General features: G+C 37.5%; 1 protein-coding gene across 1 annotated transcript; it reads left to right on the top strand.

Moving 5' to 3' along the window:
• Positions 1 to 4,045: 4,045 nt before the first annotated feature.
• LOC103596308 (tyrosine-protein kinase FRK) lies at positions 4,046 to 19,829 on the top strand (the record flags this gene model as incomplete). The annotated part of the gene is made up of 6 exons (XM_008579911.1): positions 4,046 to 4,228; positions 5,092 to 5,260; positions 9,867 to 10,025; positions 17,222 to 17,403; positions 18,475 to 18,640; positions 19,029 to 19,829. Coding segments are annotated over 6 exons (1,065 nt in total), but the record flags the coding sequence as incomplete, so codon positions are not given.
• Between the last annotated feature and the right edge of the window lie 533 nt (positions 19,830 to 20,362).

Genomic DNA, 20,362 nt, shown 5'->3' on the forward strand with positions numbered 1-20,362 from the left:
TGTAGATAGATGTCGTTTTGCCCCCATGGATTTGTCACCCCAGCCACAAAGGATTACTCAAAGCCCATCTCTTCTGAGCAGTGAGAGACCCTGAAGTGGTTAATCTCCCACTGGAACCCTCAAGTAAGAGGCATCCATTCCTTGGGAAATTAAAACTGAATTGGGGTTCTCTTCCTGCATTTATTTTCCAGACCAGGAAGTTACAGGAAGAGAACATAGGTGGGGTTATAGTTTAACAATATAGGCTGGTAACTTTCAGTGAAACAAGCCAGATGACATTCCAGTAAGGCAATTAAGTGGTCCTGGTCGGCTGTAACCAGCATAGCCATGAAGGAGTGCTCTGAATAGCCTTCACCTGCAGTACATGATTTCAGCTCTTGTGGAGTCTGAGTGGGGAAAGATTTGAGTGTCATGCATTCCATGAATCTGATGGCCACTCAGAGTATTAACGTCATAATATGTATATATAAATTGTCTGAATGATGATCATAACTGGTGCTATCACTGGAAACTTCAAGAATTGGATTCTTCTTGGGCAGGATTGGGGGAGCTTACACTATATCCATATTTAACCATCAGCCAAACTAGTTATAACAACCATCGTATAACTTCGTATAATGTCCAACCTTGCTGTGTTACAAATCTTTATCTTATACCAGAGACTTTATAGCCTAAGGAAAATTTCCAGTCCTCCGCAAGGTCAATATTTGAAACTGCAAGGCTTTGGAAAACCAGGCCGTGTGAAGTACATTTGCTTTAAGAATCCTCTGCAGATAGATGGTCTGGAGGATTTTTGGGTTCTGCCCAAGAGGGCTTCTGTGAGAGGATAATGGGAGATCTATAGTGTGGTGGGTAAACTGCCAGAGAAACAAGCTGAGAGGTGATGGGGTGCAGGCAGCCTAGAAAGCACATGCATCTTAGGAACTGCAAAGAGAGCCTGCAGAGATGGCAAAGCTCCAAAGGGCCTGTATGTCCCTGAAAGAAAGGTCGGCTTGAGCATCTGCCAGCAGAGCATGGGCTCAGAGCTGAAGCCCTCTGACATCAGGCAGATCTGAGTAGGACATTCCCATCTTTTACCCTTCTCCTCTCTCCGCTCTTACCCAGGGTACTCAGAACCCAGCTGGCAAGGGAAGGGGAGAGATCTGCTCTAGACGGAAGCAGAGAGGAAGCTACCCATAGTACCTTTTCCACTGCTGCCTTTCAGCCTAGAGCAGGCCCGGGTGTGGAAGGGGAGAAGATTGGACCTTTAATCAAGTAATACAGTGTTTTGGCTAATTTCTTGGTCTGGGCATTCTAAGTTTGAGTTGATTTTAAGTGAAACTAGGGCTGTCCAATACCTAAAAGCAAGCGGAAAATCTTTGCTGGAGCTTTGATCTAGGGGTAGGGGAGTGTTATCCTCACTGAATACAAATCAAAAAGCATTGGGAAGAAAAAGAAAAGGTTATGATTAAATTATTAGTTGTGCTTGTCTGCTGTATTAGTTACATTATTGTTGTTGATGCTATTATAGAAAAGCTACCTTCAAATTCAGTAGTGTATACCTAAAATCTTCACTTTTCTTTGATATTCCCTGTATTTTTCTGGCTTACCACAAATACCCCTATACCACCAGTCAATTCACTATTTAGGAGTCTGTTTTTAACCAGGTTTTTCACACTGCTTACTAGAACATCAATTTGTTTAAAGTTAATGTTCTCTAAGTACATTACTGAGAATTTTTATATCCAGGGTAAAAATTAGGTAGCATTTACCTTAGTAAGTTTTAAGTAATTCAGCACGTACCAGGAAGTAGTAGTTTGGGGACTTGATCTTCCATTTGTCTATGAACAGAAGCAGATAACTCTTTTTAAAAAATTTTTTTATTTAGTATCCTTTTTTGGCAGCTGGCTAATATGGGGAACTGAACCCTTGACTTTGGTGTTGTAACACTGACCTCTAACTGCACTAACTGGCCAACCCTTTTGTCTTCTTTTAAATTGGTGTATGATACACATAATAAAAGAGTACAATCCACAGGCTTTAGTTTGATGCATGCTCACAATACACCCTTGTAGCCAGTCCAGAGATAGAATATTGCTAATACCCCAGTCACTGTCTGACTCTGCATATCTATAGTTTTGTTTGCTTTAAAGCTTTTTAATAATAGTACCATCTTTTCGTGTTGGTGAGAGTCATGCATGTTGTGTGTAGTTTTAGTTTGTTTACTTACAAATCTGTATAGTATTTCACAGGACAAATATACTGTTTATTAGCTGATGGACATTTGGATAGTTCTGTTGATGAGTTGATGGATATTTGGATTGTTTACAGGTTTAGACTCTTACAAATAATGCCACTAAAAGCCTTCTTACACATGTGTTTTGGTGAATATATTGTGCATTTTTGTTGATTTTATACTTGGGAGAGGGATCATAATGTTATAGGTATGACTATATTCAAATTTAGTAGATAATGACAGTTTTCCAAAGTGGTAGTAAATACCACTCTTCTATTAACTGTGTATGAGATGTTACATCTTACTTGCCAACACTCGATATTGTTTGTCTTATTTTAGCTATTCCAGATTGTGCCAATTGTTTGTCGAGGAAAATATTGTACTAGCCATTGGCATGCCCTCAGTAAACGTTCATGTGGGAATTGGGATGTCTTCTACTCAGTCTTCCTTTCTTTCATGAGGGCATTGCTCCAACCTGACTGCTTATCGAAGCATAAAGTTCTGTATTTAGCAAAGAACTCAGAATAGCTCTATGCATGGTAAATGCTGCTCAATGCTTACCAATAACTTTGCTAAGTGAAAGAATAGGTATGATGTGCATTTGTCAATATTTTGAATGCCAATGTAGAAAACCCAATTCAAACTAATGTAAGTAAAAAGCTAATTAATTGACTCTTGTAGTTGAAAAGCCAGGCTTGGCAGGCCCCAGGGGCTAAGCTTCACTTTCCATACCAAGACTGCTTTCCACTGGGCTCCCTCTCTTCTCAGGTAAGCTTGCTTCCTGCCTGGGGGAAAGGATTCTGCCAATAGCTACAAACTCCCAGCAGTAAAAACATAAACAAAAACAAACAACAAATCTCTCTTTGTCTTCCTGGAGCTCCCTCACACAAGTCCTGGAATTGAGGCTCTCTGGCTCTGACTGCTCTGATTGTATCTTCCTCAGCTTAGGGTGGCACAGGGTCCCTCTGGACCACACACTCTTAGAGGAGAAAACATTCTCTGGGGAATATTGGGGTGCTGTTAACAGAGGAAGGGACAATGCTTGGTGGCAGGCAAAAGTAACAAAACATCCACTGCAAGTCAGAATATCTAAAAATGATGAAGTCTGTTTATTGCTACAGATCTGCATGACTTACCCTTGGATTAAGCAATACCTCTGCAAAGTTGCATATGTGGACTGCATCATTTTAGGCCCTGTGGAACTGCTTTTATTGGACTGTGCTGGGACATTCTGTTATCAGCCTGCATTGAAGGACAGTACAATGGACAGCAATGTGGGATTCTTTATAGTGTTGTAAGATAGTAGTGAAGACACTATTGATTTCCACATTATAGGATTTCATAGGAGAAATTTCTCCCTGGTCTCCATACCAGGAAGAGTTGAACAGTTTCTAAACACTTTTTGTGATTTTATCTTATGGTCACTGTGGTTCCTGGAACTGATGAGATTTTCTTCCTTGCATTGCTTGAATGATAGAGTCAATTTTATGGCTTATTTTAATCAAGCATGCTAGGCCTCGAAGCATGGATTTTTGGGGGGCAGTTAACCTTGCTCCTTCTTTGTTATTTTTATTTCCTTCAGTATGATTGCTCAATTCTTTCCCCCCCCTTTTTTTTTTTTTTTTGTATATATCCTTTGTAAACTTCCTTAAGTCTTTTCTGAGGCAAAGTTGAGAAATACACAGAATTTAATTAATTAATTAATTAATTAATTTTTTATTTTTATTTTTTGAAATACACAGAATTTTATGAAAATTTTGTTCTGTGCATTGAAAATATCACCACAAACTAAATAAATCTGCTTGGCTTTGGCAAGAAATTTATTAACAGAACTTATTTTGGGCTCCAGTTTTAGATGAAGGAGTTGTGAAACACTACAGAATCAGACAACTGGATGAGGGGGGCTTTTTCCTTAGCCGGAGAAGAGCCTTTTCAACACTGAGTGAGTTTGTGAGCCACTACACCAGGACGAGTGATGGCCTATGTGTCAAGCTGGGAAAACCATGCTTAAAGGTGAAATGTTTTCACACTGTGTTCATTCATTTTTGAAGTTAACTTTTTTTTTTTTTTTTTTTAATCAGGTATTTGAGTATTTGCCATGTGATGTCAGCTCAGAAAAAAAATTGTCATTTGATTACCTAAGTCAGGGACAGGCAAACTGTGGTCCATGAAACAATACGGTCTCATGCTTGTTTTTGTAATTATGCTTTATTACAACAGACATGCTCATTCATTTACTAATTGTCTCTGGCTGATTTTGTGCCACAAGAGAAGAGTTTAGTAGTTGCAACAGAGACAGTATGGCAGATGGTAAACCTGACTATGAGCTCTAGGAGGGCAGGGGCCTTGCCTGTTTTGTTTACAGAATGGCACCTAATTAATGCTTAAAAATATTTATTTACTAAATGAATGAACAAATAAAAAAATGGAGAAAAATGAGTTTGTAAAATGATTAAAAATTTAATTATTCAAAAATACATGATACCTGTAATAAATACTATAGCCAAAGCGTTTGGGGAGGATTTGTGGGCAAGGTGGAACTTCGACTGGGCCTTGAAATTGGGAGGATTTTAACTAGGCAAAAAAGGTGGGGAGAAGTCATTCTAGACCTGTGTGAGGATACTGTTGGGTGCAGGATGGGACAGATGAACAATGAGGTGCCTGACTTAGCAGGATTTGGGGAAAATCAAGTTTAAGAGTTAATGCAGATTCTCCACATTTTTTGTGTCTTAAAATAATTAGAATACAATTTATAATATTTTGTTTTAAATAATGTTTCCTTTAAAAAGTACCTAGACTATTATTTTTAATAAAAAAAATAGTTACATCTACCATTTCTTTTTTCTTACAAGTATTCTTATTATTCTGTGAAACAGGTACAGGTCCCAGCTCCTTTTGATTTGTCATATAAAACCGTGGACCAGTGGGAGATAGACCGCAACTCCGTACAGCTTCTGAAGCGATTGGGATCTGGTCAGTTTGGCGAAGTATGGGAAGGCCTGTGGAACAATACAACTCCAGTGGCGGTCAAAACATTAAAACCAGGTGTGAGAACATCAAAGATTAAATGGCATGTGTTGACGTTTGTGAGCTTAATTGTAAATGTCCAAGTGGTTACTGGATGGCCAATGCGGGAAGCAAGCAAGTGTTGGAATAATTCTCTCTAGCCCAGGTGACCATAACCTATAGACAAGGCTTTAAATATAAAGGCAAGAGTGTGTGCCCTGGATCAGCTAGGTCTTAAAATATCCCCAATTCAAGACTCCAACAATGTTTTTCTTCTCTAGAGTTAGGATTCTTTCTTCCAATGTCCGTCTCCCCTTTTTCCCACTAGCCTTTAGTTAAGAAATACTGATATAACTGAAAATACTCTTAAAAAATCTGATGGAACCTTGGTGCTACTCAGGGAACAACAATTTTACTAAATACTAATGTGTATGGTTAAAAGGTAAAATGGTCCATCTAAAAGACCACATATTTGAAAGCATAGGAACTATTTTTTTCTTCCATCTTCTTTTTCCCTGTGGTGGCAAGTAAAAGTATACCAAAATCAATAATTATTAAGTCAGGCTTTATTCCCTCCATTTTAAAGGTGGGGTAAGTTATTTTAGAGAGATTAAGTAACTTTCCTAAGACTTACTAATCATATGATCTTGAGCAAATTTTTGAATTACTCTATGCCTCAGTCTTATCATTTGTAAAATAGAAATAATAATAAGGCCAACCTAGCAGGATCACTATGAAGATCAAATTGGGTCATTAGCGGAAATGCTTTGCATGGTATCTGGTTCATAATAAGTGGCCAATAAAATATTATTATTACAAAGTCAGTAAATGGCAAAGCTGGGATTCGAACCCACATCTATCACTATTGCATCACACCCCATGGAAGTGACTACAGAAGTGCAACATTTCTGTGGGAGCCTCATATCCCCCTCTAATAAGACAGGTAAGAAGAGTAACCGTAGTCCAGACTATAGTTCTCTGAGGACCTCCATTATTTATTTAGGTCACAATTCTTAGAGGTTTGGAAAGCTTCCAGGTGGCAGAACTTGAGCACTTGGTTTTTGCTGACTAGTAGTGTAGTGTAACACCATGGTTCCCAAACTGAGTGCCAGGGCACATGGGGCACTACAGTGAGTTCATAGAAGCTCTGTGGATATTTAAATTTTTTGAGGTAAACATCTTGAATCCTACACAAACTACTACCTTGAAGTATTTCGCAGTTTCAGCTTTATATCATATCACATTCCTTTTGCTGACATCGTATCTTTGTGAAGTTAGGTTTCCGATGGTCGCTGTGATCAAATGAAAGATTCACAAAAAAATCTGTGTGGACCAGGACATGAGGGTAGCAGTGTTCAATCTGATTTTAAAACTTGAGAAGTTGGGCCGGCCCGGTGGCGCACTGCTACAGTGCGCCGCTTGGGAGCGCAGCAGCGCTCCCGCCGAGGGTTCGGATCCCACATACAGACCGGTTCCCGCTCACTGGCTGAGCGAGGTGTGGGCGCAACACCGAGGGTTGCGATCCCGTTGCCGGTCCCGGTCTGGTACAGGCGCGACACTGAGGGTTGTGATCCGTTGCCGGACACGAAAAAAAGACAAAAAGGAAAAAAAAAAAAAAACTTGAGAAGTTATGTAGTGCCCAGGAGGTGCATATACTTCAAAATGTTTTTAGAAAAGTAGAATTGAAAGATGATACTAATTTTTCTATGAACTTTTTGAAGACCCCTCATATTACTTTAATAAGTAACTGTGATTAAGAATGAAATAAAAACAATATTTTTTTCCTTTCAATTTACCTGTATTACTTTTTCAAATGGCTACTGTTAGGACAAGTACTTCTAAAGTTCTTTGCATCTAACTAAGTAATTGAAAGAACTGTTAGGTATTCATTTTGGCTTAGGGGCATTTTTGCGAAAAAAGTTACTGGGACACTAAGGGTGCCATGAACTGAAAATGTTGGAACCCTCTGGAATACCCGTTAAGAGCATAAAGTTTGGGGTAAGATAAACCTGAATTCAAACTTGACTCTGCCCTCTGTAACTTTGGACCATCTATTAACCTTTCTGAATCTCTTCAGCTGGGAGTGGGAATTATAATTGTTCTGACTTTATAAGGTTTTACAAGGACAAATTGAGTCAATGTACATAAAGTGCATGCAGTTGAGTTCTTAATAGATGTTAGTTTCCATGGCGCTCCTGACAGATGCATCCACTAAGGTGCAAATTCGCTAGGGCAGGAGTTCAGTTCAAGCATTTACAAGTGCCAGATGAAACAACACAGAGGCACTTTTAAGTGCTTAGGTGAGGGCATTCTATTCCAGCACTTGAGATTTTCACAATCACTGTGTGTATATGCTTTTAAATTCTAATTTTGTTGATAATTGCAACTAAACCTTATTGTCCAATCTAATCATTCTTTTCCAAAAGAGGCAGCTAGCTAGCCTTTCTAACATTGCTCTTTAAGGACGGCCTTCTGGAGGTCAAAAGAGAACAAAGAATAAAACTTCTTATATTAAAAAAAAAGCCGTGGTAGTTTTCTCTCCAACAGGAATAATTATTATTGATTTAGAGTGTAATAGCAGCAAACAGCTTTGGTGATTGGTTAAATGTCTTCACTTTGCTGGGGCCATTAATCAATCTTAGCGGCTCTTTATTGCTTTGCAGACTACCACGCAATAAAGATGAGCCTGAAATCAACTCTCACAGTAGCTCTGACAGGCAAAAATTAATATTTAATATTGCATTACTAGCTGAGTTGAGATTGGGTCTCTTTGCTTTGCAACTGGTCGGCTGTAACCAGCATAGCCATGAAGGAGTGCTCTGAATAGCCTTCACCTGCAGTACATGATTTCAGCTCTTGTGGAGTCTGAGTGGGGAAAGATTTGAGTGTCATGCATTCCATGAATCTGATGGCCACTCAGAGTATTAACGTCATAATATGTATATATAAATTGTCTGAATGATGATCATAACTGGTGCTATCACTGGAAACTTCAAGAATTGGATTCTTCTTGGGCAGGATTGGGGGAGCTTACACTATATCCATATTTAACCATCAGCCAAACTAGTTATAACAACCAAGAACAAAGTCCTTTATTATGGTTTAGTTATAACAACCAAGAACAAAGTCCTTTATTATGGTCTTTTATTCTCAGCTCCATTTTGCTACTCTGATTCCAAGTTTTAATCCTGTTTAATTATATGGAGTAAGTCAATGGTAGAGATGGAATTGAAGGAGCTCAGAAAAATATGAGGGAAAAGAGATTAGGCCATATTTCCCTATTCTGCCTCTTTACATGCTTGTCCCTTCCCCTCCTCAACCTATGAAAAAAAACTTACAGTTGGTCTGTTTGGTTACAAATAATGGTCAAGAGTCACTGAATGCATATGTGCCGGACATTGCTATTATCCTAATAATGATCTTTTGATGTCAGTAGGATTATTAGCCACGTTTTACAGATCAAGAAACTGATGTTCAGAGAGGTTTGGTAATTTGCTCAAGATCACACTGGAAGCTAGTGGCAGAGCTGGGAATTGTCCAGAATCTGGGTGTGGGTTCTAAACTTCTAGACTCTCAAAGGGTAGACAGACTAAATGCTTTGTGTGACATGATCTGTAGGTCACACATAACTGTTCTTAACTTCACACTTATAGACAAGTCTCAGTGTTACTGTAGAATGTCAAAGCTTATTCAATCCTTGGTTCAAATATACATTGTGAAGTCTGCAACAGGGAGAGTTTGATGAATGAAGGGGTCTATTTGGGCATCAGTGGAAATGATATTTAAGATATGAAACATCATATCTTAAAAGAAAAAAAAAATTACTGATGAAATGTAAACTCCAGGTATCCTTCCTCCTCTCAGGTTTTATTTGATGGTAACTACTTGGCACCTTGCATGGTGAGTCAGAATGAGCCATTTAAACAGAATTTAATTGTAGATGAGTCTTCAAAATAGGCCCCCAAACTGTCTCCCTTATCATTTGCTCAAGCTATTAAGGCTCTGACAGAGGAAGCAGATAATACAGGAGAAAATGTTGAATCAGTTTCAAGTTAAACATATAAAACTGGTGAAAACCCCCCAATAACTTTTGGGGATGGCCCTTGAATGTTTCCTGTTTAGCCTATACCCTGTGTTCCTACAGAATTAAGGACATAAATATGGGAGAATGTCATTGTCTCAGGATTGTTACTCAGGTATTCCCACAGTGAATACCAAGGATAGGGCAGCTGTCAGTCTTCCCTGGATCCCGAAAGAAAAAGCTCTGGCTGCAGTAATTAAACACTTAGTGTCCTCCAGTGTTCATGTTAATAAAATGTTTTCTTTGTGTTCTTAAGATGCCTGCCTCATTTTATCAATTAAACTGTCAGTCTCTCCTTTTTCCTTCATTTTTCATAAGGCCTGAACAACCTCTCTTTACTTACAGGTCGTAGCACGTAAACTGTGCACCCCTGATGCACCAACACACCCAGTTATTAGGTTTCCCTGGTTGAACTGATTGTGTTCTTTGATAACTCTGAGATTTGTGACACTGATGCTCTTACTTTACTGAGAGGCAGGAGGCAATCTTGGTGATTCCCACCAGGCTGCTGTGGGGATAGCATGCCTCAATAACATAAAGTGATTTCCCCTCTTCTTGTTTCAGGTTCAATGGATCCAAATGACTTCCTGAGGGAGGCACAGATAATGAAGAGCCTCAGACATCCAAAGCTTATCCAGCTTTACGCTGTTTGTACTTTAGAAGATCCAATTTATATTATTACGGAGTTGATGAGACATGGAAGTCTGCAAGAATATCTCCAAAGTAAGCTAAAGACTTAATAAAAAGGGGAAAAAAAGAGGAATTTAGTTTAGCTAGCCCTATAAATGTCAATTTAGCAAGACTTCTATAACCCAAAGGATATTTACTATGTGTAGATCAGTGAGAATAAATGTCTTAACATTGAATGTCTCAACTACTATTTAATAGGATATATACTGTGTACTCAAAGGGAGAAAAAATATGTGGTGGAAGAGTAAATTGTTCACAATAGAACATATCAGTACTTAAATGTAATGTGGGAAATTGAAGAATGGATGTTTTGCATGATGCTTTATTTCTTACGCTAAATTGAACATTATCAGTCATGAACCAATATTTTCTATGGTACAGAATTTAGGGGCATGGAATACTTTTGGAAAAAAGTGAGAGGGGAATCCTATTTTTTTTCTTTGCCAATATTTGACAACATTGAACTTGGTGCTTAAAATACTTCCACTGCTAGGCAGCATTAGAATTTTCAGACTAAAAAGCAGAAATGTACTATTTTTTCTACATATATTTTGTGTAGTCAGAGAAGGCTTAAGGTCATTGTGAAATTTTGGTCTTTATTACAAATGAATAATTTAATAAACAACAATATAGTAAGCATTAAAATGAGATGTTCAAAGAAGTTATGACCAAGAACTGAGAGAATAATTCATGTTTGAAAAAGAGACTTTCTCTGTAATTTCTTGAAATGTCAGGATGGGATTGATAGAATGTGTAGAGGTAAAAGGAGGTGAGGATAATGGAACAAAGATTTCAGAAAGATAAGAGTATTCTCTGATTTCTGGGTGACTTATGAAGCTTGTAATATTAAATTGTAAAAAAGATAAGAAGAACAAAAAACATAATAAGTCCTGTTAAATGCTGTTAAAGACAAAAACATACCTAACTCCCTTGCATAAAGATATCAAGTTTAACAGCATCAGAATATGTTACCCACTATAGAAAGATTAACCTTAGCCATTGACCCCTTTTGCCTTATTCCCAGGACAAAGTACAGATGTGATCCTAGGTCATACCTAACAAAAATGCTTTATAAAGGTCATATAATATACATGTTATTAAATCTAATAGACAGTTCTCAGTCCTCAGACCTATAAGCAGCATTTAATTCAAAGGACATTCTCCTCCTGGAAAACTTTCTTCATTTGGCTTCCAGGACACTTCAGTTAGTGGCATTTCCTCCTTCCTTTCTTGCTGGTTCTTCTCAATCTATGTGATTTCCTACATCTCCTAGACCTCGATATCTTGGTGTTCTCCAGGACTCTTTTACAAAATCACCAGTTCCCTTGTTAATCTCATCCAATCCCATTGTTTATATATTGACAATTCCCTAAATTTTATTTCTCCCTTACTTCAGAATCTTATAGCCAACTGCTTTCTTAACTTCTCCACTAGAATGTTGTATCAGTTTGGATAATGTAGGTATGCTGCAGTAACCAGCAGTCCCCAAATCCCAGAGGTGTAACACAAGCTTTTATTTCTTGTTCATGCTATATGTGCAAAATAGATTGGCTGATGGCTCAGCTGTTTTGATCATGCTGGCAGGGGAAGGGGATGAGACTAATCTCACCCTGGCTCTTAAAGCTTCTGGCAGAGGTAACTTCTGTTCCCTTTTCGTTTAGCCAAATCAAGCCAAAGAAGGTTAGGAAGTACGATCCTCTACAGTGTTTTGAAAAGCCCTAGTTTCTACTACATGTGTTCATTAGATGTCTCAAAATGACATGTGCCAAACTGATTTCTTTGTATTCTCCCCACTAATGTGCTATTCTTGTGGTCCCTCTTTCTTTGACAGTGTCAACACTCAGCCCTAATACCTTGGAGTCATCTCTACTTCTCATATCCCACATCTAACCAAACAGCAAATCCGATTGGCTTGCCATTAAAATATGTCCAGGATTTTACTTCTCAATGCTCCAACCCTGAACCAATCCTCTCCTGAATCTGCTTTCTCCTGGATTCTGCATTAGCTTCCTAATTTTGGTCTCCCTCTTTTGGTTTTTGCCCCCTTTAGTCTCTTCTATTTAATACAATAGCTGGAGAGATGCAGTTAAAATGTAAATCATAGCACGTCCTTCCTCAACTCAAAACCTTCACTGACTCCAGTTGGTTCTTATCTGTATAATGACAAAGTCCTGCATGATCTGGATGTCCATTACTTGTCTGACTTCATCTCTTTCAACTTTCCCCTTATTCACTCTGTGTTGGCTACACTTTTTTTGCTATTCCTGCTGCCCTTCAGGCATGCTTTTGTCCTGGCTGTTTCCTCTGCCTGAATTCTATTATTTAGCCACATGCTCACTTCTCATCTCCTGAAAGTCTTTACTCAGACATTTCCATCTTGGTGGGTCCTTCACCAGTCATCCTCTAAATTCTAAAATTTAATCTCTTTCCACTGACTCTTTGTATTTCTCTCCCTGCTTTTTGTTTTCTCTCCTTAGCTATTAATTATTTCATATTTGCATGACTTGTTTATTTAACTTAATTTTAGTATTTTCTAAATACAAACTCCATGAGGGCAGAGATTTTTCTTCATTTTAGTACTAGAACAATAGAAGGTTTGTGCTAATTGTGTGTTGACTGACTGTATGAATAGATTAAGTTGGGACCATCCTGAACCTAATAAGATTGGCACTTGGGGTCAAGTTTGTTTTGAGACTCTTGATGTTAGCTTGAAAAGATCCACGTACTGCAAGGCAAACTCCTTTGGCATTGAGAATTTCTACAGCTTGTTGATGTGGTTTACTCAGGGTTGAGTGCAAATCCTATCATCTTCTGGGTTAGCCATCAGGGTCAAGTTTACCGAAGCCTTCAGTTGTGAGGATACTTAGCAGCCAGGAAGAGTAATGAAGATATGCTCACCACAGACAATCCCTTCCCAATCAAGAGGGTATAAATTTAATAGAGTGATGTTAAAATGAATCTACCACTCTTAAGCAGCCCAATATGTTAAATATTATTAAGCTGAAAGACTGTTGAGTAATGGAACATAATTGAAAATATTTTCTTGCTGCAGACGTAAATTGTCACAGATTTGTGGATCTTTACATCAGTTTTGATGAATGAATGGTGCTTGTATTAGAAGTGTGCTCTGAGATTTACTTAGGCAGTTCCTAGGCCACTGCACTCTTCAGGACAGAAAATATGTATTACACAATTTCCTCCAGTATTGTGCCTGCCAGTGGAAACCCTTTTATATCCACTATAATAGGATTAGATGTTGTATTTGATAGCTGAAATAGCATACATATTTTTCTATATAACCATCTTTGTAGTCCCTAAGCTTAGCTGAATATTTTCTTGTAATAGATTTCTCCAAAATGGTAGAGGCCTGTCAAAAAATGTTAGCACTGAGGGTAGTTGATGACAGGTATTTCTTAATTATATTAAAGAGGATAAATATCTGCATTATTTTTTTTTAGCTTAGTTGGACTTTTTTTCCCAATAAATACTTATACAGCATCTAATATATGTCAGGCATTTAAGTACTTTTTAAAGAACAGCAAACATTTTCTATTTTTATAAGTCCTCTCATGTTGTTCATCATTTTCACGGGCAGTTCACTTATGTGGACTGAAGTAGACAGGAATATTTTCATTGAGATGCCCTTTAACTGAATAGAACTACACAACTCTTTGCTGTTCGTATAGAAGGAAGTCTCTCCATTATTCCTTGACTTTTGGGTGCTCAGGAGTCATGTGTAAGGCAAGTTTTAGGGAGACAGTATAGAATAGTTCTTGAGAGAATGAGCACTTGGATTTGAATTTCTAAAGCTTATTACCTATTCCTCTGAGTAGCAGGAACTCCTATGAAATGGGGAGAATAATAACCATATTTACTTCATATAGTTGTTCTGAGTATTAAATTAGGTTCTTTACTGGAAATCAACCATATGGGATAGTGATAGGAAAAGAACATATATACTTAAATTTTTTCTTTAAGAAAACACTGAATAGCACTTATTGTGTGACAGGCATTTTTTCTAAGTTCTTTACAAATATTAACTTAGTTCATTTCTCTAACTACCTTGTGAGGTTAGTATTATTATTATCCCCATATTACAGTTTTTTTAAGAAATTGAGGTAGGCTAAGTAACTTATCCAACATGGAAGTCTGGCTCCAGAGTTCATGCTTTTGACCATATGCATAGCACTGGTGTTATTTTCCTAACATCAACCTGTACAGGTATTCATTGTCTGTTGCTGCTCAGTGTAATACACCAAAACTTAGTGGCTTAAAAACAGAAAACATTTATTATCTCACAGTTTTTCTGTGGCTGGGAATCCAGGTGCAGCTTAACTGGGTCTTCTAGTTCAGGTCTCTCATAAGGCTGCCATCAAGGTGTCAGCAGGTGCCCCAATCATCTGAACGCTCTGGTGGAGGTGGAAACACATCTGAATTCATTTACATGACTGCTGGCAGAAGTTGGTTCCTCCTGTGCTGTTGGATTGAGGAAGTCGGTTCCTTGCTGGTTGCTGGCAGCAGGATGCCTGTGTTCCTTGCTACATGGACCTGTCCATAGAGCAGTTTTCAACACGGCAGCTTGCTTCATTAAAATGAGCAAGTGAGAGAACAATGGGGTGGAGAGTGTCAGTAAGACAAAGTTAATCTTGGAAGGGGTGCCCCATCACTTTTGCCATATTCTATTTGTTAAACGTGTTGCTAAGTCCAGACCACACTCAATGGAAGGGGGATTTACAGGGCATGAACACCAGGAGGAAGTGATCACTGGGAAACATTTTAGGGTCCGTCTACCAAATAGCTTGTGGTTAATCACCAGCTTGGCTTAATTTTCATGTTTCTTTTCTTATTGAGTGAGTTTCATAGCAAAAGGCATAGCTATTTTGGCCATCACAACAGCGGTGCTTTGCCATTATGCTGCAGACTAAATTATATTTTATTTTCATGCTTACATCTTGTTTTAGACTGAATAATTAATGTTGGCTGCTATAACATACAATTCAAAATTCTCTGTGACTTAAAACAAAAGAATAGATATTTTTGATATGGATCAGACTGCTCTTCCAGATGGCTTTCTCTAAGGAGTGACAGAGGGCTTTAAACTCTTTCCATCATGTGGCTCTACCATTTTGCAGTTCATCCTTTAGCAGCAAAGATGTGGGAGATTTTAAGGGCCAGGCCTGTAAATAATGTGCATTGTTTCTACACAAATGGCATTACCCAGAACTAGTTAACTGCAAAACAAGATGGGAAATGTAGTCTTCTGTGTGTGCCAGGAAGAACAGAAAGGACAAAAGGATAGGTGAGCAGTTAGTTTTGCCTCACATTTTATTTAATATACTGCTTCTGTGCAACCACTGCCCAAATCAAGAATTAGAATGTGGCCGTTACCCTGGAAAGCCTCTGAATACTTTATCAATAACAACCCCTGACAGTTCTGAATTTTACAATAATTGCTTCCCTTGACTTTACATTTACCTTGATTAGATCATTCTTGACTAGGGTTTTGGAATTTGCCATCTCCTCTTGCTGTCTCCACGTCCTCAACTCCTTACTTTCTATGTCCAGTGAAAGTGCTCATCCATCAGCAAATGACTCTCTAATTATTATATTTAACAAATATCTTTTGGTCCTTATCTTCCTAGACTTATTTGTAGAATTTGACTATGATGGCGACTTTCTCTTTCTCAAAACTTTTTACTTTTTACAATGTTCTCTACCAGTTTTCTTCTCTTATTCTCCTGGCTGATTTTTCTCAGTTTTCTTGCAGGTTTATCTTTCTCTACCTACATGTTTGTGTTTCTCATGTTTCTGTAACTTCCTAGCAATCTCACCCACTTCTAATGTTTTCACTCCCACTCACAAACTATGACTGTGAAATCTGTCTCTCCAGCTGTGTAGTCTCTCCTGAGCTCCAGACTCATGTGCTTGTCTTCTTTCAGGTATTTCCACATGGGTAATCCATATGGAATCTCTGGCTTAACAAGTCTCAAACTGTTTCACTTTGATTAGGTAGAAGCAATGATAATAATAACAGGTAGGATCTGTTGAGTTCTTCCTAGGTGCCAAACACTCTTTAGGGTGCTTTCCATGTACCAGCTCCTTTTAATTCTCATTTCAACAACTCATACATAAGGTGGTTACTATTATCACTATACAGATGAGGAAACTGAGGCACAGGAGTGTTAAGCTGCTTGCCCAAGGTCACAAAGAAATATGGGGTGTGGCCTTGATCTAAAGTCTGGCACTCTAGCTTCAAACCAGTTTTCCTAACCCCTATACTATAGCTGTCTCTCAAGTCAGAGCCATTTCTAAGACTCTTACCATGAGTCCAATAGACTTTATGTAATGTATTCAGCTTATGCAGATAGGGATAATAATAGTTTGAATTTATGTGAGATGATTTTAATCCTCCAGAAACCTGACGACATCTACCAACAGTATGGCAGTTAAACACTACCCAACGATGACTTATTCCATTTCAAAAAGTCACCACAAAATAGTCATCACTGAAAATAATTGAACTGATCCTACTACATAAATTTCCTATACTTAGTTATACAGAATGTGCAGTAGAAGAAACTGCCTGTTAAAGGTTTGTCCACACCTGGAGAGATGAGCAACCTGTTCTAAGAATAACAGACTAAGAAAGGGAAATAGAAATATATATCAATCATGATGGTACAAATGTAATACGCACATTTTGTAACTACTGATAGACCCTTCATTTTTATTAGTAAGCTAGTTTTAAAAACAATATGACGAAAGAATGAGAACTTTATTGGCTCAGCCATGCAATTAGGATTGTTTTATAGGTTCAGTGGCTAAAACAAATTATGCAATATTTGAAAGAAATCCAGAAGCAGCTATGTAACAATTTTCATGGAGAGATGAGTCAGTGATATATGGTATTGAAAAATGGCAATAACCAGACTTTTTCATATAACTGAAGCATAGTTCGGGTCTTGTGATACTTTTGCTCCTTTCTCTGTGTAAAGATCAATCACAGAACAGAGGACCACAGTTTAGGAATATGTCTGGACTTTGAAAATTGTTGTCTTATTAACTTTTCACAGCAAATGAAATTGTATTGATTATATATATTTTTGCCCAACAGATCAGTACTATTGCATTTAATCCGACTGATAGCTTATTCATGAAAATTTTCAGAATTTATGTCAATAGTTCAAATGTCCTCCAAAGTAAATCTCATATTTTCTCTTATTGCTTAGATGATGCTGGGTCAAAAATCCATCTGACTCAACAGGTAGACATGGCGGCACAGGTTGCCTCTGGAATGGCCTATCTGGAGTCCCAGAACTACATCCACAGAGATCTGGCTGCCAGAAATGTCCTTGTTGGTGAACATAATATCTACAAAGTAGCAGATTTTGGACTTGCAAGAGTTTTTAAGGTGAATTTAGTTTTGTATTAATAAGTATATGTAGTAGGTCAAAAGCCTAACAGACTAGTCGACTGATAGATTTACTGTTTTCTTTAAAACAATGTTTCTCCAAGTTCTGTGGTCCTAAGACCACAGGTCTTAATAGCCTAAGACCTTACAGACAAATTACCTGTCCATTCCTATTTCCACACCAAGGGGAAAAAAATAGAGAAAACAATGACCAACGAGATTGCAAAGTATATAATTAAGTTTGTAGTTAATGATCTATTTTTCATTTAGCACCAGTAACCTCTGTTTGTCTGTCTTTATCTCCTTTACAAAAAGCAGTACACTTTGTATTCAGTTATCCTGTCCACCTTTGCTCACCTTATGCCAGACTAACTTGCACGCTGCCAGAATTCTTCAGCAACCATTGGCTTTTAGTTTTTTCCCCCATTTTGTGACATCAGTCCAAAACACACTGACATAGGAGATATAATATTAGATGTTTTTCTCTGATTTTAATTTCAGATTTCTATATTGTACACTAAAAATATGGATGTGGGTCATGAAACACAACTAATAAATGACTCCCTTTTAATCCCCATGGATTCCTCATCTTTTCTTTTTGTAAATTAATTGGAACCCCAGTGAGTTGATATATTAATTTACATCATTTGGATCCTACTTTTCAGTATTAGCAAGTGGTTACATGGTAATTATCAAAGTCAGTGGCTCTTCAATACCAGCAGTAAATCAAAAAACAGACAGGCTTTGCTTCAATTTTTTTTTATTAAATTTGCTAAAGACCAGATGTGAAACCAGAATCACCATGTATTAATTCTCCCATATCTAGAAAAATGCAACTTCAAGTGCTATTCTTAGCATATGGTAGGCTCTCAAATAACATTTTATTAGTGGCTTCCTACAGGTTTTTTCAGTCTTGTATGTCAGATTAAGAGTTTGCTACTGTAATTTGTCAATTGAACTCAGCTCATTTTGAATCTTTTCCCTGTAAATTTTAATGTGAAGTGGTTATAGATGAAAGAGTGTGGCAAAAAAATTACTTTAACTTGGCTTAATTCCTTCACGCATTAACAGGTAGATAATGAAGATATCTATGAATCTACACACGAAATAAGGCTGCCGGTGAAGTGGACTGCACCTGAAGCCATTCGTACTAATAAATTCAGCATTAAGTCTGATGTATGGTCATTTGGAATCCTTCTTTACGAAATCATTACTTATGGTGAAATGCCTTATAGTGGTGAGTAATTAATTCTGAAGTGGGCCTTTCTGCTGCAGGTCACTTACTTAGGTGTGACATTAACTGCTTTGCCCAGACTTAGAGGGCAGAGTTATGAGGCTGACCACACCGTGTGCTTGGGAGAGCTTGATAGATAAAATTTGATGATGATAATTTGCATTAATGAGCTGGTTTATTGCTTCCTTCTCCTTTACTCTTGAATTGCAGTCTTATAGACATTACTTGCCATGAGATTTAGTTTAATCTTCGCAACATGGGAAGGGGATGGTAGACCTCATATCTTCACCAAGGAGTTGATTTGCTTTGTAACGTGGAGTATAAGTGTCTATGAATTTAAGACTCTGATCTTTAACTTGTTTTTTTGTTGGTTCTATTTTATATATTTTAGGTAAGACAGGTGCTGAGGTAATCCAGTTGTTGGGTCAAAACTATAGACTCCCACAACCATCTAACTGTCCACAGAAATTCTACAGCATCATGTTGGAGTGCTGGAATGCAGAGCCTAAGGAACGACCAACATTTGAGACACTGCACTGGAAACTTGAGGACTATTTTGAAGCAGACTCTTTATATTCAGATACAAATAATTCATAAGATGAACACTAAATGAGCACACCAAATAATGAAGTAGCCAAAATACTGAATCATCAGTCCAGAAATACAACCTTATCAACCAACTGCAAAATCAATTTATTTTGACCTATTCAAGTGATAGGGTAAATTTGACCATGTCTTATAAAATAGATTATATGTGCATTTTATTGACTGGGCAATACTGCAGGACAGTCTAAGATGATATATCATTTTCCCACTGCCTGGTAAATCAAACACACAGAACAAAGTTACTTTTCTTTTTAAGAGATACTTAAATTTTTACTTATTGTTTGAAATGCCGATCAAGAGAATCAACAGATGATAGTCAATTTTTACTCAGTGACTGTGATAACATTTTCCTGTTTACTGATTAGGGTGGTTATTCATTATTCCTTGAATCGCTGAATTCCATCAGGCTCTTATTATGAAGGAATCTGATTGCTTTGCTGCACAGCAGGACCTGTGCTTTGAGATTTTTCTTTTTCTCTTTTAAAATATCCTGTAACTACAATGATGGTAAAGCCATGTTAAATGACTTGATTGTACTTGGAGTAATTGCACATATTTTTTTCTATGTATAAAAAAATGAAGCAGCTGCTGAGTAAAAGAATTAAAATCTCTCTCATTTTGTAGAAGGAAATGATGGAATTTTTCTATACCTCAGTATGTGTCATCAGAGAATCATCTACATTAGTTTTAATCTCTTAATGTGAAGAATCAGGTTGCAAAGCTGATGAGTTATTATCTACAAAAATATGTGAGAAACATCTAATAGCTCAAGTCAGAGAAATAGTTATCAAAATAGCTTAGGAAAATGAGAAGAGAGCAGTAGGACTGCTATGGCCTGGGACTTCTGAGTAATTAAAAAAAAAAAAAAAAGAAAGAAAGAAAGAAAAGAAATATCTTTTGGCGTACAGACCAGAGTTTTAAATTGACAACAAAACAGGTCAAGCTCTATTTCAGGTCTAAAGGCTAGGAATAATGTCTGAACTTGGTTATGAAACTTTTTTTTTGGTCTTGTAGAACAAAAGTGTTTTTACTCATCTTAAATTTAAATTAATGATTATAACAGTGTTACTGTCTTAAGCAATGAGTGTTACCAAATTCCCTGCCTCATTAGATGACTAA

This window comes from Galeopterus variegatus, unplaced genomic scaffold (assembly GCF_000696425.1).
Source record: "Galeopterus variegatus unplaced genomic scaffold, G_variegatus-3.0.2 Scaffold1979, whole genome shotgun sequence".
NCBI classification, from domain to species: domain Eukaryota; kingdom Metazoa; phylum Chordata; class Mammalia; order Dermoptera; family Cynocephalidae; genus Galeopterus; species Galeopterus variegatus.